The sequence below is a fragment of the Medicago sativa genome, chromosome 3 (genome assembly GCF_051527215.1).
Source record: "Medicago sativa cultivar Bolivia chromosome 3, Bolivia_mono, whole genome shotgun sequence".
NCBI lineage: Eukaryota > Viridiplantae > Streptophyta > Magnoliopsida > Fabales > Fabaceae > Medicago > Medicago sativa.
This window is the reverse complement of record NC_140751.1, coordinates 82277683-82304371: the sequence shown is the minus strand read 5'-3', so window position 1 is coordinate 82304371 and position 26689 is coordinate 82277683. Positions and strand designations below refer to the sequence as shown.

At 32.8% G+C, this 26689-nt stretch overlaps 4 protein-coding genes, 1 non-coding gene and 1 pseudogene across 11 annotated transcripts; 2 read left to right on the top strand and 4 right to left on the bottom strand.

Moving 5' to 3' along the window:
* Positions 1-1195: 1195 nt before the first annotated feature.
* LOC146940946 (two-component response regulator ARR11-like) lies at positions 1196-5074 on the top strand. Its single transcript, XM_085754737.1, has 5 exons — positions 1196-1443; positions 2362-2514; positions 2633-3019; positions 3413-3489; positions 3795-5074. The coding sequence occupies exons 1-5, from the start codon at positions 1317-1319 to the stop codon at positions 4761-4763; spliced, it is 1713 nt and encodes a 570-aa protein (XP_085610863.1). The 5' UTR covers positions 1196-1316; the 3' UTR covers positions 4764-5074.
* Positions 5075-5342: 268 nt separating this feature from the next.
* LOC146940945 (uncharacterized) lies at positions 5343-13210 on the bottom strand. Of its 3 annotated transcripts, none has more exons than XM_085754736.1 (9): positions 11739-13210; positions 8336-9043; positions 7425-8222; positions 7237-7292; positions 7051-7125; positions 6770-6872; positions 6607-6672; positions 6248-6358; positions 5343-5938 (listed from the first exon to the last, which is right to left on the bottom strand). In XM_085754736.1, exons 2-9 carry the CDS (start codon positions 8993-8995, stop codon positions 5729-5731), a joined length of 2079 nt encoding a protein of 692 aa, XP_085610862.1. In that variant the 5' UTR covers positions 8996-9043; positions 11739-13210; the 3' UTR covers positions 5343-5728. The 3 variants fall into 3 exon arrangements, with proteins under 3 accessions (XP_085610862.1, XP_085610860.1, XP_085610861.1); XM_085754734.1 differs by lacking the exon at positions 11739-13210 and adding an exon at positions 9200-9784; XM_085754735.1 differs by lacking the exon at positions 11739-13210 and adding an exon at positions 9563-9784.
* Positions 13211-13361: 151 nt separating this feature from the next.
* On the bottom strand, positions 13362-14516 carry LOC146940944 (small heat shock protein, chloroplastic pseudogene; annotated as a pseudogene). The gene has a single exon (XR_015032212.1). The product of XR_015032212.1 is annotated as a small heat shock protein, chloroplastic pseudogene (transcript).
* Positions 14517-16419: 1903 nt separating this feature from the next.
* Positions 16420-19381, bottom strand: LOC146940942 (multidrug resistance protein). 3 transcript variants are annotated; one of them, XM_085754733.1, is made up of 5 exons: positions 18867-19381; positions 17744-17830; positions 17593-17640; positions 16824-17003; positions 16420-16755 (listed from the first exon to the last, which is right to left on the bottom strand). In XM_085754733.1, exons 1-4 carry the CDS (start codon positions 19275-19277, stop codon positions 16860-16862), a joined length of 690 nt encoding a protein of 229 aa, XP_085610859.1. In that variant the 5' UTR covers positions 19278-19381; the 3' UTR covers positions 16420-16755; positions 16824-16859. The 3 variants fall into 3 exon arrangements, with proteins under 3 accessions (XP_085610859.1, XP_085610858.1, XP_085610857.1); XM_085754732.1 differs by having other exon boundaries at positions 16420-16733; XM_085754731.1 differs by having other exon boundaries at positions 16420-16733; positions 16864-17003.
* On the top strand, positions 18689-18760 carry TRNAP-AGG (transfer RNA proline (anticodon AGG)). Its single transcript has one exon. It is a non-coding gene; the product is annotated as a tRNA-Pro (tRNA).
* A 2494-nt stretch (positions 19382-21875) lies between the features above and the next one.
* Positions 21876-26040, bottom strand: LOC146940941 (uncharacterized). 2 transcript variants are annotated; one of them, XM_085754723.1, is made up of 3 exons: positions 25564-26040; positions 25263-25470; positions 21876-22394 (listed from the first exon to the last, which is right to left on the bottom strand). In XM_085754723.1, exons 1-2 carry the CDS (start codon positions 25939-25941, stop codon positions 25282-25284), a joined length of 567 nt encoding a protein of 188 aa, XP_085610849.1. In that variant the 5' UTR covers positions 25942-26040; the 3' UTR covers positions 21876-22394; positions 25263-25281. The 2 variants fall into 2 exon arrangements, with proteins under 2 accessions (XP_085610849.1, XP_085610848.1); XM_085754722.1 differs by lacking the exon at positions 21876-22394 and having other exon boundaries at positions 25262-25470.
* Positions 26041-26689: the final 649 nt, after the last annotated feature.

Below are 26689 nucleotides of genomic sequence, written 5' to 3'. Positions count from 1 at the left end.
TTTTTATTGCTTTGTGTATCCACTTCCATTAGTTAAGGTATTGGACATTTGGACTACTAAAATCAAGGATAAAATTCAAGTGTAGGGAGCTTGTACATAGGACAAGGAGAGTACAAATATAGTACTCATCCATTTCAATGAGTGAATATGGATACTTTTTCTCTCTTTACTCTGAATTCAATAGGTTTAATGATTTATTTCATTTGGAAATTCAAGTTCTAATGATGTTGAACCTTTCTAACACTTACAATTACTCTTCTTACCTCCAACAACTTTCCCATGATCATGTCTATGAAATGCATTCCACGTGCCTTTCCACCACCAAAACTTTCCTCACTCAACTAATGGAATTTCAAGCCTGTATATTTATTTATCTTATATCTAATTTCCTTTTTCTACTTATACAACAATTCAAATCAAATTATCAAAAACACTTAAATTTAAACAACTTATCTTAAACATAAAATATTATGAACTTTTTTGGTTTATTAAAAAAAAACTCTTGCCATTGTTATTTATATAAATATAAATATAAATTGACAAGATAACTTAATTCTTAAATAGCAGACAAAATAGACGTGACATGTCCTCTTTATATATTTTCTGTCTCCTTACTTTACTTTTTCTTGATAAAATTCCTGTCTCATGCATTTTTCCAAAATAGAAGCTGGCTAGTTTTTATTCTTTGTCTTTCTCTCGTGCTATGTAAACCGTAGATTTCCCACTCTAACCTCATTAACGCAATAAAATATACTACAACCAGCACCACCACTACACAAATTGAATAACTATATCATATAGTATTAAGGTACCTATATATAGAAAGTAAAAAAAACAGTACTGTTAATTTTTCCCTTAATAGATGTATAGTACATATTTTTCCCTATATCGTTTTTTTTTTTTCTTTTCAATTAATCATTTATGTTAAATCCACTAAATGTCTCAATCTAATTCCCATCATCTTTCGGCAGTAAAGTTGGCATGTCACACTTTCTCATTTCTAGTCACGTACACATTTTTGTCCTTACCTTTCATTAAACTAATTAAATCTTCATCACTGTTCCTAGTTCCTCAAAATATTTAGCACAGAACTTGTATTGTATATTGTATAGGACTAGACCAAACACAAAGGGATATATACTAACATACGCCACAGGAACCATTACTTATCCACCACTAATATTCGTTGATGCACACTTTTTCTTTCTCTGTTGTGTGTGTGTTTATGTTTTTTTTTACTCATTGCCTTATTATAAGGCAACAAAGAAAGCCAAAACTTTTTTGAACTGAAACAGAAGCAGCTTGGTCTCTCAAAAATGGATAATGGTTGCTTCTCTTCGCCTCGACGCGATTTTCCTGCTGGTTTACGAGTTCTTGTTGTGGATGATGATCCAACATGGCTTAAGATCCTTGAAAAGATGCTCAAGAAGTGTAATTATGAAGGTTTGTTTGATTCAACACACTGCAGCCTCTTTTGTTATGTGCTAATTAAGTTACATGCAGTATTAAGTTGATGTACTATACTACTAAGGATCTTCAAAATTGGCTTATATTTTTCTTGTACTGTTGCTTATTTGCTTTGCTATCTATGTTATTTGTTTCATAATTTTGGTTTGAGTTTCTGAATTTAAATGTGTTGGATTATAAAATGTCTCTTGGCAACAAAGCAAGAGAAACAAAATTCTTCCAAAATTCAAATAAGCATATAAAAAATTGATGACATTTAAGTAGTTACAAGCTAATGTTATTTGAATGCTTTTTGTAACATTTTTTGTAATAAAATTTTTGCTGTGTCCTTACCTTTCAAAATTTTTTTGTAGCATTAAAAGTTTTCAAAGTATGATCCTTTCCGATCTTCAAGAAGAAAAACTTGAATTATTAGATGGTGCAGGAGGGTTATAAACAATTTTTTGGCTTCAAGTTTTGTGTTGCCATGTCTGCTATTTTTAAGACATAAAAGGGAACAAAGGAGTTCCCTCGCCGAATTTGATTCTAGCTAATCTAAATTTATTGTTTTTTGGCATTGTTTATGGTATCTTTGGAAATAACATGCCAATGGTGGTAATCCATTGGTAACATGCACTAACATCAATGTCAGAGTATAGTTGAGACCCTAGCAGTGGCATCTAAGACTCAGGGAAAAGCTAGAGCTCAACAATTTGACACTAAGAGTAGTAATAATAAAAAAGCAGCTTATTTTTCAGTCAAAATTGTAGGATTCCAATCCTTTTTCTGTTACTTTTTTCATTTTTTTTTCTAATACTGTCGTTAATTTAAGTGAGATGTCACAGAATTAACAAATTTTGGAATGAAAACACATCTTCAGTCAACATTCTGACTCTATTCAGTTATTTGTTTCAGTGACCACATGTTGCTTAGCAAGACATGCTCTAAGCTTGCTTCGTGAAAGGAAAGACGGATACGATATAGTGATCAGCGATGTAAACATGCCCGACATGGACGGTTTCAAACTTCTTGAGCATGTTGGACTTGAGATGGATCTTCCTGTCATTAGTCAGTTCTCTATCAATAATATATTCACATTTTTTGTTCAATGATAACATTGTAATCCTTTGATCAATTTGATTAAAAGTCGTCGCTCTGACAAATCACACTTTGCAATGCTGTTCAGTGATGTCCGTGGATGGAGAAACAAGCAGGGTGATGAAAGGTGTCCAACACGGTGCATGTGACTATCTCCTTAAGCCTATAAGGATGAAAGAGTTGCGAAATATATGGCAACATGTCTTCAGAAAAAGGATACACGAGGTTAGAGAATTTGAAAATTTTGAGAGTTTTGAGAGCATGCACTTGATGAGAAATGGATCAGAGATGTCTGAGGAGGGGAACCTGTTTGCTTTAGAAGATATGACCTCAACGAAGAAAAGAAAAGATGTAGATAGCAGACACGACGACAAAGAATTTCTGGATTCATCTTCCTCAAAGAAAGCTCGAGTAGTTTGGTCTGTAGATCTTCATCAGAAGTTTGTTAAAGCAGTGAATCAGATTGGATTTGATAGTAAGTTTCTTGTTAAGGTTCTCTAAATTGTTATTCGGAATCATCATTATGACTTCTTTAAATCTAATTGTTATGCTTAACCTAGCACATTGCTAAACGAGTGTGTTCAAGTAAACAATCAAGCACTTATTAAATAAGTACTTGTTACATAAATGCTTCTGTATAAGCTATTTCTTTAATCAAAGAGGGAGTGTGGTTAAACAGTTTTCATAAACTATCCCGAAGAGTTTATTGAATTAAGCTGAAAACAACTAAAGGACAATTATAAACTATTTCCATATGGCCTTCCAATTGTGATTGTCAAGCATAATCTGTTTGTTAATACAGTCATAAACTCATCATCATATCTTTCATGCATAAAATTATTTGTAACAAGTGAATTCTGTTTGGCAGAAGTTGGTCCCAAGAAAATACTAGATTTGATGAATGTTCCATGGCTGAGTAGAGAGAATGTTGCTAGCCACTTACAGGTGATGTTACTATTTAACTTCTTGAATATTTTCCTTAGGAATTCTAGAAAGAAACTTGTATTATATTTTTTGTTAGAATAAGCATCTGTAGTTTTTAAATATTTCTTTTTTATTTTCATAGAATTTTAAATATTTTAATAACATGTTTGATTAAGCATCATGTATATCACAATACAGCTTCACATTAATAGAATAGTGCACAAATGCAAAAACAAGAGAAGTTAAAAGGAAAATACATATGTTTCTGCAACTACTTACAATTTTGAAGTTTGAAACTCACCAACGATAAAAAATTTGTTGTGCAGAAATACCGGCTTTACTTGAGTAGACTTCAGAAAGATAACGAACAAAAATCTTCCTCAAGTGGAATGAAGCATTCTGATTTACCTTCAAAAGATGTAGGAAATTTCGGTGTTCCGAACTCAGCAAACAAGCAACAAAATGATGCTTCAATCGACAAATACAACTATTCTGAAGGAAGCTTACAACATCAGAACATAGAAACTAAAAGTCATGAAGGTAATCCCAAAGGAATTGTTGCACATTCCACTGCTGCAGAAAAAGAAAGAGCTTTGACTGGTAACATCACTGATGCAACAGACATTGCACTTAATAAACCTTTTAACCCACTCGAATCAGAACGAAAACGTGGAGCGTTTGATTGCAACATGTCAACACCATATTCTTGGACTGAAATTCCAAAAACACAGCTCAAAAAAGAACAAAAGTCACTTGTTCATCTAGAGGATAACTTCAACCTATTGCCCTTAAATGGCAAGCAGCATAACATTCAAGTTGATCAATCACAGTCAATTGCTTCAATTAGTTCCGCTCCCTCTATAACAGAGCAAGATGTCGCTGCTTGTATAGAAACAAAACCTAGGTTTTATGATTACAAGAAAGACTACACTAGTTCGGTGAGTTCAAGAAGAACTTCAGTTGACACCTTTCCTTTCCAACCCGGAAGCCTTATGATGAATGATCAACCTACACAACCTATTTCCACTACTAATTTCGGCTTAAAAACACAGACATCTAATCTTAGTTGCATTTCTGATCTAGAGTCTTACCAAAGAAACCTACTTTTGGGAGGTGAAGCAGCTTCTGCGCCTTTGGACGAGGACTTATATTTCTATTGGCATAATATGAACTTTGGTCAACAGAATATAGGGATGTCTGAGTATTATGATCCAGGACTTCTCATAGAAGTTCCAAACCACTTATATGATTCAACAGATTATTCAGTAATTGATCAAGGTCTATTCATAGCATGATCAGCCCTGATATTACCTGCTTATTCAGCAAAAAAAATCAGAACTTCATGCATGAAATGACAGATTTACTGTTTGTAGTAGCCAACTACATCTATTATTGAACAATTATAAAGATTGGGGGATTCTTTTTCCTATAATCAAGAATTTGGATCTTGCAGCATGTATAAAAGTAGGGGGTGATGACAAATATTAAGCTTAAGTAATAAGCTTGCTTCCTTCTTATTTATTTTGTTCCAGGACTTGCTTGAAAAAAAAAATATGAATTGTAACTGCGGGTTAACCAAAGTATAAAGGATCGGATATTTTTCGAACTGCAGTTGCTATTTTCGGATATGATCAACTATATAAATTGTTTAAACTATGCTAACCATATAAATTATTGTCGAAATTTGTTGCCAGATTTGTGTATAAAAATAACGCAGCTCTAAAAATAAGAGGGTACACCAGAATTTTACACCAGAACAACTAATGTATGAGCTGCACTCTTATATTTTAAGGGTAAGATTTTTCTAACACATTCTCAGACAAAGTGTTTACGTTCTTTGTGCTTATGATTTGAATGGTTAGAAGCAAAGTGAATCACTAGCAAATGTTATTTTATTGTCATAAAAAAAACACTGGCAATTTATCCAAGCAAATTAATGCCAACTATAGAATGTACATTTTACCTACTACCTTTAGGCATATAACCTTAGGTATAAAGCCTAAACCTAGTTTAGTTACAGATTTAATTTTCTAACGCTGGAATAATCCTAGGTCAAAACTTATTGAAGCCTAGACATAACGAGAAAATGAAAAAAGGTCGTCAAAATTTTCCTTCAAAATGTGAAAACATATCACTACATGAGCCTCTAATTCCAGTTGATCCTCTTAGAATCAAATCATACGCACAGTATTAACTTTCAGTATACTATCTTTGACAGCATGTTCTTCAAAAGACAGCTCAGGTAAACGATTTCATGTCCTCAATGCTGAATATTTGGAGAAGCATTTTCCCATGTGGTGTTTGATAATGAAGTTCCTGATTGCCTTGTTCGGTTATTTTTTTCTGTAATACGTTTGGAACTATTGGTGCTGATTGGAGGCTTCCATGAATTTCCTATGTTTTTTGTTGTACTAGAACTAGAATTTGCTTGCCTCACTTGTCTTGGTGACCGGGGCATTGTAACCGAGATCTGTACAAATAAATAAAATTGAAGGTAAGAATCAACCAGAATCAAAGAAAATAACAAATATGATACAACAAACGCCTGTCTTAATGGAACTAAAATTAACCAAAAAGAATGTCCCGGTAGAAATCAACCAAAAAGATATTAATGGTTGAAATACTATGTGGGACTGGGAGGCTGATAATGAAGACGGTCATAACACCTGTCTACGAATAGAATGTCTACAACAAACGCCCTTCAGAATATAAATAAAAATGCCACTAGAATGTGGCCAATGGTGTAATTTTCAAAATTATAAGTAACAATTAAATATACCTTTCTAATCTGATTGCTTGGTGATTGTGCTCCACTTGGCCCATCATCATTTGGTTTGGATTTAGAGCCACTGCTCTGCGGTAGCTTCTTGTGGGTATGCTCTGTTTTACCCTGCATAGAAGATCAAATTAAAGACATTAAATCACCTTATTATTAAGAAATAAAGAGGAATTGAAAATGAATTATGAAACTATATCTTAACCAACTCCTTCATTCTTAAATTGTAGTGCAACACAGTACAAAGACAAAGGAAAATAAATATAGGAATTAGTGCTTCCAATCTCCCCACATTTTTTATTAGTGATTGGCTCTACGAACCACTACTATTGTACCAACAGTATAGTTATAAAATTATTCACCTTTGATATCCTTAGTTGAACTTTCTCTTCTTCCTTGGATTTAGTTTCAGCGACCTTCTGCATGAACTGAAATAGAAAAATGGAAAGGCTATTTGTTATGTTATGACCTTCAGTACTACCATGATGTGCACGGCTAGTGTATGGGACAAAGATAAGAACTTGCCTCTTTGCGTTTTATTGCTCTTTCTTCACTTCTGAATCTAAAAGGTGATGATTTGGTAGGGGACCGGGTATTGCTTTGGGTGGTGCTTGAAGATTTTAAGGATCTGTTCACAAATTTATGGGGGAAAAAAGATGAATAAGACCTCAAAATTTTTATGCATGTTTTAACTTTCTGTTTCATACTTGTAATGCATGTGCATATATAAAAGAAGACTGGCAAAGTCTACTTGATAGTTAATAGTTATCAGGAAAAAATAGTAGCAAATTGTAAAATGCACTTACTCGACAGAAAGGGGGGAAAGTTTTGGATTTACTGTAACATCTCCGGACACAGACTTGTTAACTATCCTTTCAATCCTGACATAGTTAAATGTGGTCATGTAAGCAAACATTTTTATTGATGCATACAGAAGAATTTGTAGCTCATTCAGATGATATTAAAAAACTAAGGTTCAGAAGACAAAGTACCTTCTGCCCTGAGAAGGAAGATTTGCTGGAGCTTGATTTAATAAACCATGTGATGCCTAAAGAAAGGACAAAAATTATAAGTAACCAGCACAATTTTTAGCAACTTTGATTTCAATTAATGTTTATTTGTTCTTAGGAAAACCACTAAGATAATTGTACATACAAACAAAGAGAGAATGAGTTAATACCTGGGTTGATGTCTGTGATGCCATGGGATGAACTTTAGGCAGATCAGACTGAATTTTTTTGTTTCTGTTATGTTCAATCACTGATGATGTTTTCCTTGTCTCACCGGCACAAGAAGGGAGATTGATAGACATGTGGAGTGATCTTGCAGGTTGTCTCTTCTCCATAGAGGCTCCAATAGACTTCAAACTTTTTGCAACAATGTTTGTTCCGTTTCTGGGTTTAACAGCTGCGGTAGTTGTTTTACTTGATATACCAGTGCCAGATGGAACATCGATTGACATGTGAAGCGATGATGCAGTCAATCTCTTCTTCTCAACTAAGCTTCCAACAGAGTTCTTACTTGCTGAAAACCTGTTTGTACCATTTCTGGATTGTAAAGGTGCATCAGCTGTTTTTCTTGTTTCAGCGGTGCCAGAAGGAAGATTGATTGACGTGTGGAGTGACCGTGCTGTTAGTCTCTTCTTTACAACTGCATCTCCAACAGAGTTCTCACGTTTCGAACCATTGTTTATTCCAACAGAGTTCTCACGTTTCGAACCATTGATTATTCCAACAGAGTTCTCAAGTTTCGAACCATTGATTATTCCAATTCTAGGTGATACAGCGGCAGATGCCTTCCTTTGATCACGTTTCGAACCATTGATTATTCCAATTCTAGGTAAAACAGCGGCAGAAGCCTTCCTTTGATCACAGGTAAGAGGCGGTTTCTCAGGTCTAGTTTTGGCTGATAATTTTGGAGAAGAATTTACTTCTCCTCCCTTGACCGGCAAAGCCAAAACTTCCTGACTAGGAATGCCCTGCAACAACAGAATGATAAATATTCAGAGTGACCACAGACACAAAATTACTCATGTGGAGGAAAGAAAAAAAAAGCAAATCAAATATAAACAAAGTAAGAAAAAAAAATTACAGGATCAGGCGCCTTTTCTTCAATGGCGATGGTAATATTCTTATGGACTTCATCATGATCAAGCTGATTAGAATTATCAACAAACAAGCAACTTTCCGCATTAAGACTCATATCATTGCAAGGTTGTAGGACGTCCTCCGCTCCTTCCATCTTGACAATGTCTAAATCATTTTCACCAGCATCACATTTACATTGGTTTATATCATCACAATGAACAGCATGGTAATCGACAGTGTCTTCATTTATCTCTTCCTTGGTTATCTCCATATTGTCGGCTTCTGACTTTATCTCCAAATCACTTTGTCCAACATCATCACATTTAAATTGGTTGGCATCATCGCAATCGACAACTTGGTAATCAACTGTATCTTTCTTTATCTCTTCATTGGTTGTCTCAATGTTGTCAGCTTCTGCCTTTATCTTAGCGGATGAACCAATGCAGTTTCCTTCCCAAGTTTCCGAATCCAAACTTCCATTAGCTTGAACATTTGTTTCTTCGACCAACACAGCTGCTTTCTCCGCGGCCTTTCTCTTGTAATGAGCCTCAAAGTATGCTTTTTTGGCAGCAACAGAACCTGGTTTGGAATATTTTTCAGCTTCCTCAACATAACGGTTCTGCGAAAATGCCGACCATCTGTCCCAATCCAAGCTTTCTGACATAAACCTCCCAAAAGATATAGATTCCCCAAGAGCACGAAGAGGGTTACCCTGAAATTACAAAAATTACCAATTAATATTAATTCAACAAAACATTACATGATAAAAACTGGGAAATTTGAAAGAAATTTCAAGCTATGAACATTGATAAAAAAATTATAAAACAAAACATCCTTTTCAGAATGACAACAACATTAATGGATTTACCAGAGAGAATGAAAACATCCCATCTTCAATAAGGCCAACGTGTGGTGGAATTATAGGAAAATTGGCAAGGGAACACATAAAGTGATATTGAAAATTATGAATGTTAAAAAACATTAAAAGATCACTCTATAAACAAACACATTTATATAATAATAATCATGGTTTTATTAACGCCTTAAGTTAAATCAGAAGATAATTAGAAAAACAAAATCTAAAATCGAAACAAAGCAGTTACAGACACTAAAACCGCTAAATCTAAACATAGAAGATACCAATTTAACAAATCAAAATCGACCCATTAAAATTGAACAAATGGGCACAACAAATTCGGGTTAAAGTTTAGATTTTGAAACCAAAACAAACCTCATTGGTTACGCAACTACTAGTATCTGCATGAGTGGAGAAGGATTGAACGAAACAGGTTGAAGATTCAGCCATAACTGAAAACAGTTAACAAGAAAAAAACAAACAATGCCCAAAATTTATTGCTTTAGAAGCGAAAATCCGAAAATGAATGTGTATGAAATTGAAACTTGAGTGTACACGTTCACTAGGCTCCTTGGTTCAGAACTATACACAAAACTTGATTATGGTTCTTATTAAAATATGAATTTAATATGAATTGGATCCAACTTTATGAATTGGAATATTAAATTAAAATTGGAGTAAAGTTATTTCCAAAATAACGTCTAGTTTCCATATTTTCTTTCTTTCTTTTAACTCATAGGGCCGTTACATTTTTCTTCTATCAATTAAAATAATTTAATGTGGTCAACTTGGTTTTTTGCATTTGGAATTTTTTTTAAAGAAAAAAAAAGCTTTTGAACCCTCTTTCTAGTTCTAGATGGATAAAAAAAACTTGGGGTTTAGCCCATTTTATTAAAAAAAGAAGAAGAAAAATAGATAAAAACTTTTCAAAAACAAAAAGAGTCGAATAATACTTAAAATACTTATTATGTTAAACAAAAGACCAAACTCATTTTGATTTATGAGTAAGTATGGATTCAAAAAATGTCAAAAATGTTAAGCCGAACATATATGGTTTTTTAGATTCAAATTTGAGATTTTTCATTTAAGTGCATAAAAAAAATATTTGTTGATGCTACAAAATCTAATTTAACCTAAATAATCTAATTTAACCTTGTAAAAACAATGAAAAAAATCACGATGGCATGCATATTAACAAATTTGGCGTATTCTTTTGGTTCCAAAAATTATCACTTTTAGAAGTTTGTTTTTGTATTCGTTTCTTACCATATTTTTATAAATGAGAACATAAAAATAAAACATTTTTTAAATAATTTAAAGGTAAAATCTAAAAAAAATATTATTTGATTATGGTAAACATAAAAATGTTAATTTTTAAAAATAATCTGAAAATAAAATAATTGATTATGGTATAAACATACAATTTTTAGTTTTTGTAATAAAAATTAATATTTAAATTCTTTCCTCTCAAAAAAATTAATCTATAAATTATTAAATATCAAAATTATATATTTCTTTGTCCGTAAGAAATTAAAGACCCTTAGTGGGACTTTTACCATTTTGTTTAATTTTAATTATATCTTGATTTTTTGCACCAAAAAAAAATATTTTGATTTTAATCCTCAAATTCTTAGGAAAAGGACCTTCATAATCCAAAATTTGATTCATAGACAATTAACGTCAATGTTTGAGTTTTTTTTAGAATAGAAAACATTATGTTTAAGTGTTAAATTTTGATCAATGAAATGTAAACAAAGACAAATTTATAACCAAATAGAGAAGAAAAAAATCCCTTCAAAAAAGAAAATAAATATAGATAAATATTAATGGCCAACGGCTATAGCCGCAATTACGTGTCAAGCTAACAAAATGGCACGAAACCCACATAGCAAAATGTTGGTTGGATTTGGATTTTGGATGCATGATGGTTAACTTTTTAATAAGCCCTCAAATTTTAAGGTGAATTGGTTATATTAACAACTGTCTTTAGAAAATTGTTTAAACATAAAAAAGTAGTAAGTGTTACATTGAAAATCGTATAGTTATGACTTTTAGTGTTTAACTTTTTTTTAAGGAAAGAGTGTTTAACTTGTATTTTAAATAAAAAAATTTCTTTTTATGGATTTCTCAAACAATATATTTAAAACACTTGTAACAATATCAATTAAATTAAATCGAAAAAAAGCTTCATAGGCCATAGCCATACAGGTAGTATCGGGCTATGACTCATAGTAGGTTGCAAGCAAGATTACAAAAAGAAAACAATTATTCCAACCACATGAGGAAATTAACTACATGAGGAAAACAAGGGAGAAGATTTGTCCACCATCGATGAAAATCAAAAGTTAATTATTGGTTCTTTACTTTCAACCACTAATAAGAGTAAAGTTTTACGTTGTCGAATAGTTGTTGAATAGACATTTTCTTTTGCCGAAAAATACGGCAATATCTTTTCCATAATATTCAGACACAAGCCATCAAATCAAATGAAGCGAAGAGGGACTCTTCCTTGAATCGCCTCCTAAATTTTCAAAATATTTGAAGTGATTACCTATATGCAACTCGTTTGCTGAACAAATGGCCATCCATTGACTTAGAAGAGACCAAATGCATTTGAAGATTTCACAACCCACAAAAAGATGGTCTTCACTTTCCTTCTGCCCATCCCCACTTGTACACAAACCTAAATTAGCCTGAATAACTCCATGATTAATCAAATTATCGTTTATTGGTAATCGATTTTGTAACAACCTCTACGCAAACAAGGAAACCTTCAAAGGAGTCGTTTTTTGTCCAAATGATAGCATAGATGAGAAATCTATCACTCAGCAATATCGCAACCGGTATATGATAAGTACCACGAACTGTGTACCATTCGTCCGGGTCTAGCTTCCAATTTCATTTGTCTTCCACACCATTTTACAAAAAATGTTAGACATCAATAGACTACACTATCCCATCTACTCCTCCTCCCAGGCTAACAACTTATGCCACGACTTCCACCCATCCTTCCCAACGCCCCAATCTAAAGTATACATCTCAACCATCATCGCAAATTTGTTCTCCCCTAAGTCGAAAGCGGTGATTTATTGTCAAAATGTTGAATCACAAAAGAAAATATCACTTTTGGAGAAAATACCACTTTTGTTAAATGGCCGAGATTGGACAGGACCCTTCAATGGCTGGAGAGGATCCGGTTTCAAGAAATATTACTTCACATGAAAAACAATTCACCAAAGCAATCCATCCACACTCACAATTCATTCGTGATAATAATTTTTTCTATCAATAGCACTTCTCTCTAAGCCAAAAATTTAATTAAGCCAAAAAAAATTCCAAACTTTGAGCTCAACTTTTAACGTTTTAAGTTTATGAGAAAGAATAAACATTGGAAAACCAGCCAAACTCTTAGACCAATGAGACTCAATGACCCGACTACAATCTTAGCCAGAAACACACATACTTTGGAATTTAAAAGAAAGAGTGAAGTTTACCTCCGATTGAAAATTTAACAAGATGAGACGATGATATGAATGAGACCTAGGTAAAGTAGAGCATAAAACAATTTTTCAAACTAAGAGGTGTTGAAAATAGCTCTATCAAACCTTTAAGACGGTGTAAACATGCCTCTTGCACCCATTGGACCCTATTAATGTCTAAATGAACAAGATTTTTGCTATTAGGACGCACTCTAAATGAACAAGATTTTTGAAGTAAACCATTAATTTGGTCTCTGTCTTTATAAGTCACTCTCAAATTAGTCATTGACTCTATTAATATTTTAAAACGATCCTTATCTTTGTTAAAAGTTTCTCAATTAGATCATTGTCTCTATGTTTTTGTCACATGACGAGGGACTTAATTGAGAAACTTTGACAAAACATGGACTATTTTGAAATATTGTCAAAGACATCTCAATTAAATCTCTTTCTCTTTGTTTTTGTCACATAAGGAGGGACTTAATTGAGAAACTTTTGATAAAGACAAACTATTTTGAAATATTAATAGAGTCGGTGATTAATTTGAGAGTGACTTACAAATATAAAGATCAATTTAGTGGTTAAGATTTTTGCTATAAAGCACCCGTTAACATTTTCCTTAATTAAATGCCTAACATATTTCTCGTGAACAACAATGATAGTATTGAAGTTCCCGATAAAACACCAATGAAATCTTTATTCAAGAGAACTGAATTCCATTCAAAGTTTTCTTATAGATGAGTGATATTTGAACAACCAAAATCAAACAACTTTAGTGACAACTTTTTTTTCCTCTCTTCTTATTGGACAACAACAGTAGAGAGAAAAAGAAAGAGAGAGAATAAAAGTATAATGAGTGTATGAGAGAGAAAATTGTCACAAAAGTTGTTTAAAAGCGGTTGTTCAAATATCATTTTTCTTTCTTATACTCACATGTGAAGCAGTGGCAGAGACAGCTGCGCCATAACATAAGTGACTTCCCTTCATAATAGAGCTGCTTCCTCACAACCAGATTTAAACATCTTACAAAAAGGGTTCGTAAAACAATATAAAAATCTAAATATATATCAAAAATAACAAAAGCTTAATTAACAACTCCAGGGAAAAAAAATGAATGATTGTCATTGAACATTAAGATCAAGGACTTTGGAATAAGTAGTAGTAGCCTTAGGAATGGTTATGTAAAGAACCCCATCCTTAACCTCAGCCTTAATATTCTCAAACTGCACATTCTTTGGCAAAGCAATTCTGCTACTATACCTACCATAGCTCTTAGACCATTCTTCATCTTCATCATTCTTCTTCTTGGATGCTTTCTCAGCTTTCACAACCAACATCTTCTCTTCCACCCAAACTTTAACATCCTCTTTGTTCATACCAGGCATATCAAACCTCATCTTGTATTCACTTTCTCCTTCTTTAATCTCCCATGGTGTTCTTCCCCTCCTTCTATACCCACCTACTCCTTCAATCGGTAGCGGCGATGAAGGCCACTCAATTGTACTCATTGCAAACGGGTCTTCCATCATGCTTTCCATTGTTCCCATCATCTCTTGCACTGTCCTTGTCGTAGGAAATCGATCCCATAACCCTATCGGTGCAGCAGGAAAAACTCTCTTCTTGGGTTCGGACTGGCGGTGTTTAATATTGTTTGATCTTGAAACATGGTCAAGTTTTTCTCTTGCTTCACCTGTCATGGCTTTGACTCGAAGGAAATGAGTTTGTCTTGATGAACTCTTGGAAATCATGGACAGGTTAAGACCAAGATTTAAGGATAAAGAGTGTGCCATTTTGTCTTTTGAGACAAGAATCACAAGTATATGAATAGTTAATTATTGCTCGTTTTTTACGAAGTGAATTTGTTTAGTTTTTGATATATATAAGTTTGGAAATGAGTGATGGAGGATTCTGGAAAGCTCGTGTACAATTCCACTTTATAGAATTTTCGAGAACCAAACATATTAATTGTAGTGGATCACTTCAAGTCATAGGATATATAGTTACAAGACCATGAATCATGAATAATGAATGTGAGACATTAAAAGCTGCTAAATGAGAGGTTACATTTGCACATACCACAACTTAATCTTTTTCTTTGAAAGAATACCACAACTTAATCTTGTGGTTAGATTTCTCACATCAGTTATAACTCTTTATCCCACACTTTTTTTTTTATGTATACTTTATCTACGGATGTTTGTCCTCTTCTAACATTTAATTTAATCGAATGAAAATAATATCCCTAATCTAATTCGTCACATTTTGTGATTTTTGCTTTGCTAACAAATTCTAGCACGGAGTTTCTTCGTCAGTGGCTTACCAATTAGAAGATTACTTGATCAAAATTTCTACATATGCAAGTTTATCTTGCTTGTTTTGTCTTCGGTCACATATTTTCCTTTTTATTATTATGCACATTTTCGCACAAGGTTTGAAGTCAAGCGTTCAGTTTGATTGGTGTAAGTATACAAAGTAATATTAAAGAACATTTTATACAATTTGGCTAATTGATTAAGTGCAATTCATCAAATCAAAGAGGGTAAATATCTTAATATGGCTTGCAGTTGTGTGATGCTTGTGAAATGCTAGAAATAAAATCATATTCAAAGGCAAACTTGCAGACGTCAATAAAATTGTTTCTCAAATAAAGGTTTTATTGTGGTTTGTGGGGTTGTTATATAAATAGGATGGAGAAAAACTGGGGTGTGAAATTCTTTGATCGGTGGTGTAATTTCATTTGTTGTCTTGATCGGTCTCTTAAGATCTAAAAATCTTGTATTGATGTACCCCTTATACTTCTAGTTATATACTCTTTGTCCCAAAATATAAGCAAAATTGGCTAAAGAAAATTGATGTATTTACTCCAACATTTGAAACAAATACATCAACTTTGTTTTTCTTATTTTTACCTATGATTTGAGACCGATGGAGTAATTTAATTGAGTAATTTGCTTACCATGAAGAAAAGAAAATAGCATTGCCCTTATAAAAACCAAAGTTGAGATCTTGAAACAAAAACAAACCCTCAGTGGAGAAGGATCGAACAAAAACAGTTAATATACCCATAATTTTAACATTTTCTTGAATATAGGTTTCTATGGCTACATCCAACATTCCTCTACATTCTTTTATTTGCTATTTACTTCTGATGTTGGCCAAAGAGATGGACTTCTCAGAGTCATTTTATTAGTCAGATTCTTTACATTGTATCAATCTTATTAAAGGTTCCAACATGATGTTCCATGTCTATGCTATTTTGATTCAAGACATCAAAGATCTAATTGAATATACAAATGTCACAATTTGTTACACTCTTCGCGAGAGAAACCGATATGCATATTTTATGGCTAAACTTGATGCTTAACTCCTCCTCCATGACCATCTGCCAACATATCTTTTGAGCATCCTTAAGATTGCCTAGAGAATAGTTTTTGTTCCTTTTGTTTTCCTTTTTTCATTTTGTTTGTTTGTTTTGATTAGCCTTGTAGAAAAAATATATAACATGCACATACATGAGTTGAAGATAATTTGAACACATCTTAATCATAAAAGAGTCACAATAGTGACATAAATATGAGTATAAACATTATGTACCAAAAATGAAGCAAAAAAATTTGGAACGATGATAACATCGAGACTAAAATTAAAATTCACTATATTTTTTAAGACGAAAAACTTATTTAACCCATAAAACAACAAACAATAAAACCTCGCTCTCTCTGAAAAGTATCATTGCAAACACAAATAAAACTCTTAATCAACAAAATGAATTCCTGTGAAATAAAATGCAAGAATATTACAACTCGGTAATTTTTACAACAGATCAGAAATGTCTTAAAGTAATGGTGAAATTATGTGTGATTATAAAGGCGGTGTTCGCTGATCAGAACATAAAATTATGTGTTGGGTGCAGGTATAAGAACAAAACAGGAGTTGCATTGTTGTGCAAAGAAAGCAGCCATTAACCAATTTACAAACAGCACAAAGCTTTCTAAAGCTCATACGGCTCCAAACAGCACTTAACGATTCAAGTAAATTGTTTCCTGATATAAGTTCATCCTTTAACCCTGGTATTAGCACAAAAACAATCTAAACCATTAGAAATTTAAAAATATTACCTACCATGTATTCATTACAGTGCATAAAATCATAGATACCTCTATCAAATATGTTGCATCAAGAAGACATAAAACTCACTTAGTTTTTTCTTTTGAATCTTCCTCTGACTCATCGGTAGCAGTAACTAACGATGTTATTTCCCCAAAGGACTCCTTTACATCTCCGAAAAAGTCTTTCACTTTATCAGCTACAGTTTTTAGTTTATCTGGTGTAGGAAGCTGCAAGTTGGATACAAATACATCAATATATTACTTGTAATGTATCAAAAAATATTCTTCCTCAATATTATGAAAAAGAACCTTATAACTAAAAAGAAAGCATACATTTTATAATGTAGACAATATAATCAATCTACAAGCTAATGATCTAAAGAGAATCTCTACAATTTTCAATTAGGGATATTTTTGTTATGATGGTTGTTTAGGTGGTTAGTTTGTTATGTGGCTGTTAAGCCTATTAGCAAGTCTTTAAATAGCCTTGGAGTATTGTCTTTAAATAGTCTTTGAAAATTGTAATTGTGAATAGAGTATTGTCTATTGTGAAGGGGAAAACCCTTGGAGTGGAGATTCTCTCCTATCTATCATATTTCATAAATAATGTGTTTTTTCTATTCCATTCAATTCCCGGGTTCCTAACAGACAGTTTCCATTATTTCTGTAAAGTTATTAAAATGAAAAGTTACATGAACAACCAGGGTTCTTCTATGTTGTACTTGAAGAACATATATGTCCCTAATGCGGTATAAGGTTTAAAATTCAGTTAAAAACTTCAACAAATAAAAGTTCAGTTTAAGGTTTAGAATATCACCTCAATAACATCACTGGTAGAAAGTGCAGCTTTTACATTGCCATTCTCCTGCAATTCATAATCTGAAAAAGTTAATAAACAAAATAAAAGTCTCACTGAATTCATCTTCAATTGGTTTTAAAATATATGTATTGAAATATAGGAACATTACAACAAGTTTGTAGCCATATCTGAATTCAGTAGCCGACTTTAGTACACGGTGTTGTTTGAATGCAGATTTCTGTATCTCCTTCTCATCCTATTTGAATTGAAGCAAGCAGTGAGTAACAAAGACAGGACCAACATGCATAACCAACATACATAACCAAGAAAAAACATGCTCATCATGATGAATGCATAGAAATTAGAGTCTCCATAATGGTTAAAAAGAGCTCAACATTTATCAGCACATCAATTTTTAAAGAACAAAACAAACAAATGCTATCAAGTATTGACACAAATCACCGAAATTTTATCCGTTGTCTATCAAAAAGTCTCTTGCCATAATTATAGTTGGTCACACACCGTATTTTCATACACGTAGTTCACTCTGATGATTCGTCCACGTCACATTGATGTTAGTCAAATGGAGTAAACCATCAAATTCGTCCCTGACTTTATAGGGCTCTCAAATAGGTCCATAAAATTATGAACATTTAAAAAATCATGGATTCTATCAAATTTTACTCATTTTAGTGCTTCACAGAGTCAAGAGGGACTAAATTCATAATAAGCGGTTAAATATAAAGATCAAATTGATAGTAAGTGGTTAAAATATAAGGACCTAATTGATAGCAAGCAGTTAAATACATGGACCAATTTGAAAGTTTAATAGAGTCAAAGACTTTTTTGAGATATTCACAATCTCAGGACCTATTTGAGAGCACCCTACAAAGTTAAGGACTAATATAGTGGTTTTTCTGTAACTAATTTTGAGTAAATTGATTCCGCCTAAAATTATCTTGAAGGTAAAGTCATTCATGTTTGGATACATTCATATAAAAGTTGAATTGTAAACTTGTGTCTAAAAATCATTTCTAGAATGAAAAACTTAAAGCTCTAATGTCCGGCTTCAAGTTAGAATCATTTATTAATGACACAAATAATCAGCAACAATGGGCATTTGGTCTAGTGGTATGATTCTCGCTTAGGGTGCGAGAGGTCCCGAGTTCAATTCTCGGAATGCCCCATTCTCGATATTTTTTTTTTTTTTTTTGCATTAATTAACATATCTAACTTTCTAAATTTGCAATTATAGAAATTAATGAAAAAAAAGTTAGGGGAAAAAATCTTACTCGGTAGATAACAGCAGCAAGATTTCGATCAAGAGTATCCTTATAAATAAATTTGCCAAGAAAATTATCTTTAGCAGCAACCATAATTTTAGCAGTGGTACCACCAGAAACAATACTAAGAGGATACCAAAGATAAACATTAGCCATACGAATGAAGACGACGAATTTAGGATTACCGTCGTCTTCAATTTTGGGTAAAGGAGGAGGAGGTTGACGTTGATATTGACGAGACATCATTCCTTTTTTACCCTTTGCTTCAACAACCAAGACATGGTGGTGGTGGTGGTGATGTTGGCGTTGAGTTCTGGGGAATTGTCTTGGAATGGAGAAGAGTGAGTCGTTGTGGAACCTGGAGCTTGAACTTGATAGTGGTGGATGAATCAGTGCGTTCAACGACATTCCTACTTCCATGCGTTTCGAGATTCTCTCGGAGTTGTTGTGATGATGGTAACTAACTAACTCAGGTAACTGGATAGGGTAGAGAGAGAGAGAGAATTCGATAAAAGGGCTATCTCAATGTAATCAATTTTTTTAATCGAAATATATAAAATAAAAAATAAAAAATGTAGCGAATAGAGGACATGCACATAAGTTTTTATTTAAAAAAAAAATCATAATTATAATAATATACGTGGAGGGTGGAGTATCATAGGCAGACAACATTAGTCCCAATCATCCATAATCACTAGTACTTGAATGGTGAAATAAATAAATTATAAGAATTAATGTCAACAAATAATAAGTCTAGTTTGTGGTTTAGGTTTATTTTGAATATTATGCCGTCGTAGGAGGCTCGACTCAGTTCATATAGTTATCGTGAGCTTATTTGAGATTCGAACTCCGGTCACCACAAAAAAAAAGGTTCATATAGTAAAATAAAAACGCAATTTTTTTGTTGTGAAAAAGAATTTGATTGTTGTGACTAAAATCCGTTGCTAACAAAACCAGAGTGCGAGAATCAGTATGAAATGGTTTTTTTATAATTAAAATTTCTATTGTTTTGGACAAAAGAAATTTGTACTATTTACAAAGAAAACTACTCATTTCACCACTTCTTGACTGATTTTTTCCTTTTTAAAAATATCCTCAATTTTCAATACAAATAACACATGTAAGAAATAGATAAGAATAAATTTAACTATTAAAACAAATGTAACAAACACGATATGAATATTTTTTTGTTTTTTTTCTTTTATCATTTAAAAAGTGTAATAAACTAGATGAGTATATTTATACTTACTTTTTCATCATTCCAATTATACATTTAAACAACTTTTTCTATAATAAATTGTTGTTTGTGTCACTAAAAAAAAAATCAGATTTTTTGTTTTGTTATATTGTATTATTGTCGGTGCCGTTGAAATAGATAATCATGGTTAGTTTGATTTTTTATAACTTGAAAGCAACAAACATTTATATTTTTTTAGTTTTAATCAAAATCAATATTTCATAAAAAAGACACAGTTCATAATTTTCAAACGTTAACGCAATAAAAAAAAAGCGGAAAGAGGTTACGTAATATATTGCCTTTCCCAAATCAACAGCCTTAAAATATACTAGTAAGGATCATCTTTTATTTTACTTTTTTAAATGGGGAGATGAATATGTTTTATAGAAATAGTGACAAGTTCCTTAAAAAAAAAGGTCAAATACCTCCTCGAGTCCTTTAAGTTTCGAGTTTGTTTCGGATAGGTCCTTTAAGTTTCTAAGGTTTCAGATAGGTCCTTTAAGTTTCGAGTTTGTTTCGGATAGGTCCTTTAAGTTTCTAAGGTTTAAGATAGCTCCTTTAAGTTTCGAGTTTGTTTCATATAGGTCCTTTCTATCAACCTCCGTTGAGCCAAAGTTGATCTGTCCGTTAAGCCAAACTCGAAACAAACTCAAAACTTAAAGGACCTATCTGAAACCTTAGAAACTTAAAGGACCTATCCGAAACAAACTCGAAACTTAAAGGACCTATCTGAAACCTTAGAAACATAAAGGACCTATCTGAAACAAACGTGAAACTTAAAGGACCCAGGGAGGTATTTGGCCAAAAAAAAAAAAATAGTGACAAGTATCTATACAATATATAAAGAAAACTACTCATTTCAACATTTTTGGGTTGGCTTTTTCCTTTCCAAAAATTTTGCGATAATTTTTTACGGAGGAATTTTGCGATATGAAATTTGCGATATGAAAAACTACCCATTAAATGATAAAGAAAAAAGCAAATTTTGCGATAATTTTTTGCGGAGGAATTTTTAGTGTTCTTAACACGTCTGCAAAAGAATGTTCGAAAACTTAAGAGTTTAAGAATAATTAAACAAATTTTAATTGAGTAGGGATTAATACTAAGTGCAATTTTTTTTATAGGGACTAAAAATACCATTAAAATTAAGTAAGAACTAAACTTAAAAGGTCCCAATTTTTTAGGGGCCAAAAACATATTTAACCCTTTTAAAAAAATAGATCTCATATGAAGTAATGTGATTCACATAGATTTTGCTAAATAAAAGCGTGACTGTTGAAGAAAACATTAAAAAGAGTGTGCTTCTAGCATTCTTCAATCATATTTTAAACAAACAAGAGTAATGTTAACAATACACTTTTTAACTAACAGAGCAAATTATAGTTAACCTAAAATAGTGTAAGTATTAGTTTATAGCAGGTTGAATTTAATTCAATGTTTTTTGTTTGTTGATGCAGTGGTAAGCACTCACTCACATAAATGGAAAATTCTAGCTACAAATTCGAATAACATATAAAGTATTCGACCTAATAATATGGATAATTGTCAAACTCAGAACATTTATTGATTTATAAAATGACATTTACATGACTTGGAAGGCTCAAGACTCGTAATAATCATATTTTTTACAATTAGAATTCTTTGAAATCATAGAACAAGAAAGAATTAAGGTTTATGAAAAGTCTATCATCATCGTAACTTCTTTACACAATCCCAAGATAAAAGTTGTCTCCTCACGCATACTCATTGTCAAACAAATAAAGCAGTATAAAAGCATAATGTAAAAGATAACAAAAGCTTACTAAGATTATAATTCAGCAAAGTGCAAGAACAAGAACAAAAGTTCTCTAAAGTTGAGAGAAAATGAAGAAAATGCTAAGTTACAAAGCTAATTAACTACGATGGAATGGTTACAAAAGCCGGAGAGTGAGGCTTTTACATACCTAAATTCCTGCATTCAATAGCCACCCTTGGCTTGATTGCAGATAATTACATGGAACAATCCAATTCACCAAAGTGTAACCGATGTTTTTCCAAAAAGTTAGAGTCATTACATCTGTAATGATCGATTACTAGCATAGCAACCGTAATTTCCACTTATTTCTTCTGCTTCATCCTCTTGTCTTTTTTCTTTTAGCTACATGCAAGTACTTTTGGCTAAGGTTGTAATGAGGGTTTTCTTGACTTTTCAACCCTTTTGCATTGAGTTGGTCTTCAATTACCTTCAATAAATTCATTATCATAAAAATATGGCAAATTCATCATTTTCCTTACTTTCTTCGTAACTTTTTCTTCTTGGCCTATTAAAAGAAGAAAAAAAAGTATTAAAATACAGCTTAAAGTAAATAAAAATACTAATTTATTAAATATAACAAGACTATAAATAAAAATAGGTAAATTCTAGGCCTATCAGTAACTATTCCCAATGCTTGGTTCAAGTTAACAATCTGCTTAGCCAACATTATACATGCATTATTGAGTGAACATATTCAGTATTCACCATATCATGATCACTGTCATCAATCTATTGTATAATACATGCCAACGAATTTTGTGATAAACCTATTCCACAAAGTTGTTCTAATCTAGTCATTTGCGGAAAAACTATATATGATAATTCACATCATTAATTTCCTGGTTTCGACGTATCTGTCACAATGACATTAGTCATGTTTATTGAATTTGTATTATCTTTCAATGAAAATTAAATAAATGGAAGGCCGGTTGTAGGATTGATATAACTTGAAGGCATTCCATTCAAAGTCGAGTGTAATTGAATTGAATGGCAAGCTCAAACAAATGGAAGGCCGGTTGTAGGATTGATATAACTTGAAGGCATTCCATTCAAAGTCGAGTGTAATTGAATTGAATGGCAAGCTCACTGTTTCACATGTTCGTGGGATTTGCACGAATTTGTTTGTCGTACACATTATCATTTCTCCACTAGTAATGCATGAATTGTCGTTTAAATAGTAAGTTGTTTTGCGTTTTTTTTTCCTTGCTTAAAAGTTTTTTTTTTTTATGCAACTCTGTTTTTTTTTTTTAGGAAGCAACTCTTATCCGTAATGTAGTAAATTATTCTCTTAAAAAATATAATTCGTATTTTTCTAAAATAATCAACTTAGTTAAGTAGCACTTGGATTTTTTTTTTTTTTTTTAGGAAAAGTAGCACTTGGATAAAAAAAATTGGAGTGTTACAACAATTACTTTTGAATATGATTCCTATCTATAAAAACCTATCTTTAGGGTTCAAATGGAGTCGTCATATATCTTCCTTTTGTTACTTGTGTTTTTATTTTTCAAGTTTAATGGTTGGGATGTGTTTTAGTGTTACCTAGCGGAGGCACATACCACTGAGGGGATGCACTTGAATCCCCTGACATTTAGAAATTACACCTAAAATTCCACTTTTTTTACTATGAACCTCCTGGCTTTTTTACAATGAACCTCCTGACCAACTCTTATAATTATGTTGCACTGCTTCTTTCTTATCTTGTGGAAAGTCCGGAATGACAAGATATTTAAGGGGGAAAGCTATATGGTTGATGACATTGTGGAGGAGGTGAAGGTGGTGTCTTGGAGATGGTTCTTGAGTAGGATGAAGGTGCCGGCATGTTTATTTTATGAGTGGTGTTGGAACCCTCAATTGTGCCTTGACAGAAAAGTGGTGCGGCCTCAATTTGCCCTAACAGCCGTGTGATAACTTTTGTATTGGTGGAGGAAGATTCTGGTGTGCTGTTGGCCTTTGCGGTACTGACAGCTACGGAGTTTATGTGTGGCTGATGCCATTCTTGTTGGGAATGCCTGCGGTTTTGTGCTGCTGTGAACAGCAACATCATCTATGTTTTTGCTGTGTTTTGGGCTGATTGGGTTGCTGTTTGTGGGGTTTTCGGGAGTGAGGCAGGGGTATGCGTGTAGTCTGTTGCATGTATACTCCGGCCTCACCGCTTGATACCAAGGCTTTTGTGGGGTTTTTGTTTTACTTGGTGTTCCGTATATATGCGGCACCTCTATGTAATTTTTTCCCTTTTTTCCGCGAGTTGGAGTGCTACTAGCACCCTCTCGTCGCGAATAAATTTGCCATTTCAAAAAAAAAAAAAAATAACTGCCTTGCTTACTGGATGTTACAATCCACATGCTATGTTCCATTGTTATACGGTATCTTTTCCTATCTCGCATTTACATAATCATCAAAGTACCAGTATCTAACATATTTGTATAATTAGGAGAATAAAATGGAGAGTGGGGTTGTTATAGGGCTATTATATTGTAATAACTGTGAATAGAGTAATTAGTCTATTTAGAAGGGGAACCCCTTGGAGGAGAGATTTCTCTCCTATTCTCTCTCTCTCTCTCTTATTCTTAACCTTTCAACAAGGTAGTTCTTTCCATGGAATTCAATTCCTTGGATCCTAACATAAAAAAGGAACAAAATCCTCGAAAGAATTCGTAGCAAACATCCAAACACAATGGCTACATAAACTTCAGCAACAACAAATCATTCAAAAACAAAAGGATTATAAAAACAAAATGCTTGGAAACAAGGGCAAGCCAAGGACGTAACACCACACCAGAAAAGTGAGGTCACAGTTTTGACAAAAGTAAAATGACCAATACGCACAAAATTTCTCTTCAAATTGAAAGTGACCAGAATATACTATGACTGCTTACCCGAGCAAGGGATTGGACAAGGAAAGAAATATACACCAAAGATGGAAAAGAAAGTGATATGGACAGATAAAGACAATACCAAAACAAATTCAACTTAATTGTTATCTGGACAGAAAAAATAACCCCCCAAAAGAAAGAACTAGAGCAGTTGAACAACTGAAAACACATCCCAAATGAGGCGAAAATAAAGCCAGTGGACATTTGGATGAAAATTACATATAGTTTTGCATGTCAGCCTTGGTTAAATTGCAGCTCAATGTTTTTCATTTAACTTATTTGTGTTAATGCCTTACTATAATTCTATTTAACTTATCTGTTTGTAAGTGAGGCACTTTGCCGCCTTCACTTACAAACACCTCTAGCACTTTCTAGTGAATTCAGCAGTAAAAAACGCAATGCAGCTTCCAAATTGAAGAGAATGAAATAAACAATCATAGAACTGACTGAGATGTTATTTCTATCAACACACTGTAGTCTCTTTGGACAACGTTACTTACCATAGTGATAGTGAGTGAGTTAGGTTTTGATGGCACACGACTTGACCTCAGGTGCAGACCTCTTGTTCCAGACTTGGGCCTGGAAAATTGTATCAGGATTGGTAGTAGCATCATCATTTGCTTTTGCTTTAAAGGTAATGAAATACATTCCACCAGTAACCAATTTTCGAGTTGACTTGACAAGGTCAACAAACTCATAATTCGAATCCTGGATAAATAAATAAATAAGAAAAAGAATTACTAGAATAATAATAATAATAATGAATTAATTAAGGAAGTAACTGGTGATTAAGTTTAGTACCTGATTCTTATGATTGTAGTCGTCCAAAGCAAGTTTGGAGAGGCAAGTGAGAAGTGTGCGATTTTTTGTTATGTCAATGGGTCTGATACCGCCAGCTAAACCTGCTATTGCAGGAGGGGCGATAGCATCAAAGGGACTTAGGTTGCGACGGCGCTTGTCGTACTCCGCCATGGCTGCTTCAATCTCCTCATCTAGTTTAATCTGAGCCTTATTCTTATACTCAAAGCGATCACACTTAATCACAAAAGGCTCAACGTCATCATCATATATAGAGAAGTCTTTCAACTCAACATCTTCAACAGGTCTCCATTTCGGTTCCAATTTCAGCGGAGGAGGTCGAGTAACGCCGAACAAGCGGGAATCCAATTCCATCGACATTCTGCAATTGCAATAGAATAGGGGAGGGAGGAAGGAAGGAATCGCAATTCACATACACCTAAACCTTTCTTCTGTTTTTCCTTGGGCTGGATCTTGTTTTGTTTACTCCCTCCGTCCTATTTATAAGAGACAGTTAGGGTCCGTTTGTTTTGGATTTTTTTGAAAAAAAATCTATTTTTTTAACTAAAAAATCACTTTTTTTTGTTTTTGTAGTGTTTGTTTTAGATTTTGAAAAAATCCATTTTGTTAAAAAAATCATTTTTAGGCTCAAAATGAAAATCTATTCCAAGTAGCTTTTCCAAAATCTATTTTTTTTCTAAATACAAGGAGCTCAAGTGTAAGGGTTTCAAATCTTCAAAAAATGATTTTTAGGATAGTAAACAAACACAAATAGAATAGATTTTTTTTAAAAATCTCTACAAAAAAAATCTCTAGATTCTTTTACCTCAAAATCTATTTTTTTTAAAGCTGAAACAAACACACCCTTAATTTTTTAGATACATTAAATCATTTATGTATTTGGCTTAGATTCTTGACTAGATACATAGATTATTCAATGTATCTAAAAAGTCAACTTTCTCTTGTAAATAGGAGCGGAGGGAGTATAATAGAAAGGGTCTTGTTAAGGAGTGTCCAGACACTCTTTAAGCATTCTAAAAAAAGAAATGTGAGGCTTAGATTATCCTCTCTTGTTTAGGGGGTATTTAACCTTTCAAGATATCAACCAATCAAAATGTAATATACAAAT

Excerpts from the sequence above, each read along its gene's own strand:
- LOC146940946 (XM_085754737.1), top strand. The coding sequence starts at position 1,317 with ATGGATAATGGTTGCTTCTCTTCGCCTCGACGCGATTTTCCTGCTGGT. Across the intron at positions 2,515-2,632 it reads GATGGATCTTCCTGTCATTA|TGATGTCCGTGGATGGAGAA; the intron begins GTCAGTTCTCTA and ends AATGCTGTTCAG. Across the intron at positions 3,020-3,412 it reads GAATCAGATTGGATTTGATA|AAGTTGGTCCCAAGAAAATA; the intron begins GTAAGTTTCTTG and ends TCTGTTTGGCAG.
- LOC146940945 (XM_085754734.1), bottom strand. The coding sequence starts at position 9,313 with ATGTTTTTTAACATTCATAATTTTCAATATCACTTTATGTGTTCCCTT. Across the intron at positions 7,126-7,236 it reads CTTCCTTCTCAGGGCAGAAG|GATTGAAAGGATAGTTAACA; the intron begins GTACTTTGTCTT and ends TAACTATGTCAG. Across the intron at positions 5,939-6,247 it reads CAAGCAATCAGATTAGAAAG|ATCTCGGTTACAATGCCCCG; the intron begins GTATATTTAATT and ends TTATTTGTACAG.
- LOC146940942 (XM_085754731.1), bottom strand. The coding sequence starts at position 19,277 with ATGGAAGTAGGAATGTCGTTGAACGCACTGATTCATCCACCACTATCA. Across the intron at positions 17,831-18,866 it reads TTGCTGCTGTTATCTACCGA|GATGAGAAGGAGATACAGAA; the intron begins GTAAGATTTTTT and ends CAATTCAAATAG. Across the intron at positions 17,641-17,743 it reads GATATGGCTACAAACTTGTT|GAGAATGGCAATGTAAAAGC; the intron begins GTAATGTTCCTA and ends TATGAATTGCAG.
- LOC146940941 (XM_085754723.1), bottom strand. The coding sequence starts at position 25,941 with ATGTCGATGGAATTGGATTCCCGCTTGTTCGGCGTTACTCGACCTCCT. Across the intron at positions 25,471-25,563 it reads ACTACAATCATAAGAATCAG|GATTCGAATTATGAGTTTGT; the intron begins GTACTAAACTTA and ends TTATTTATCCAG.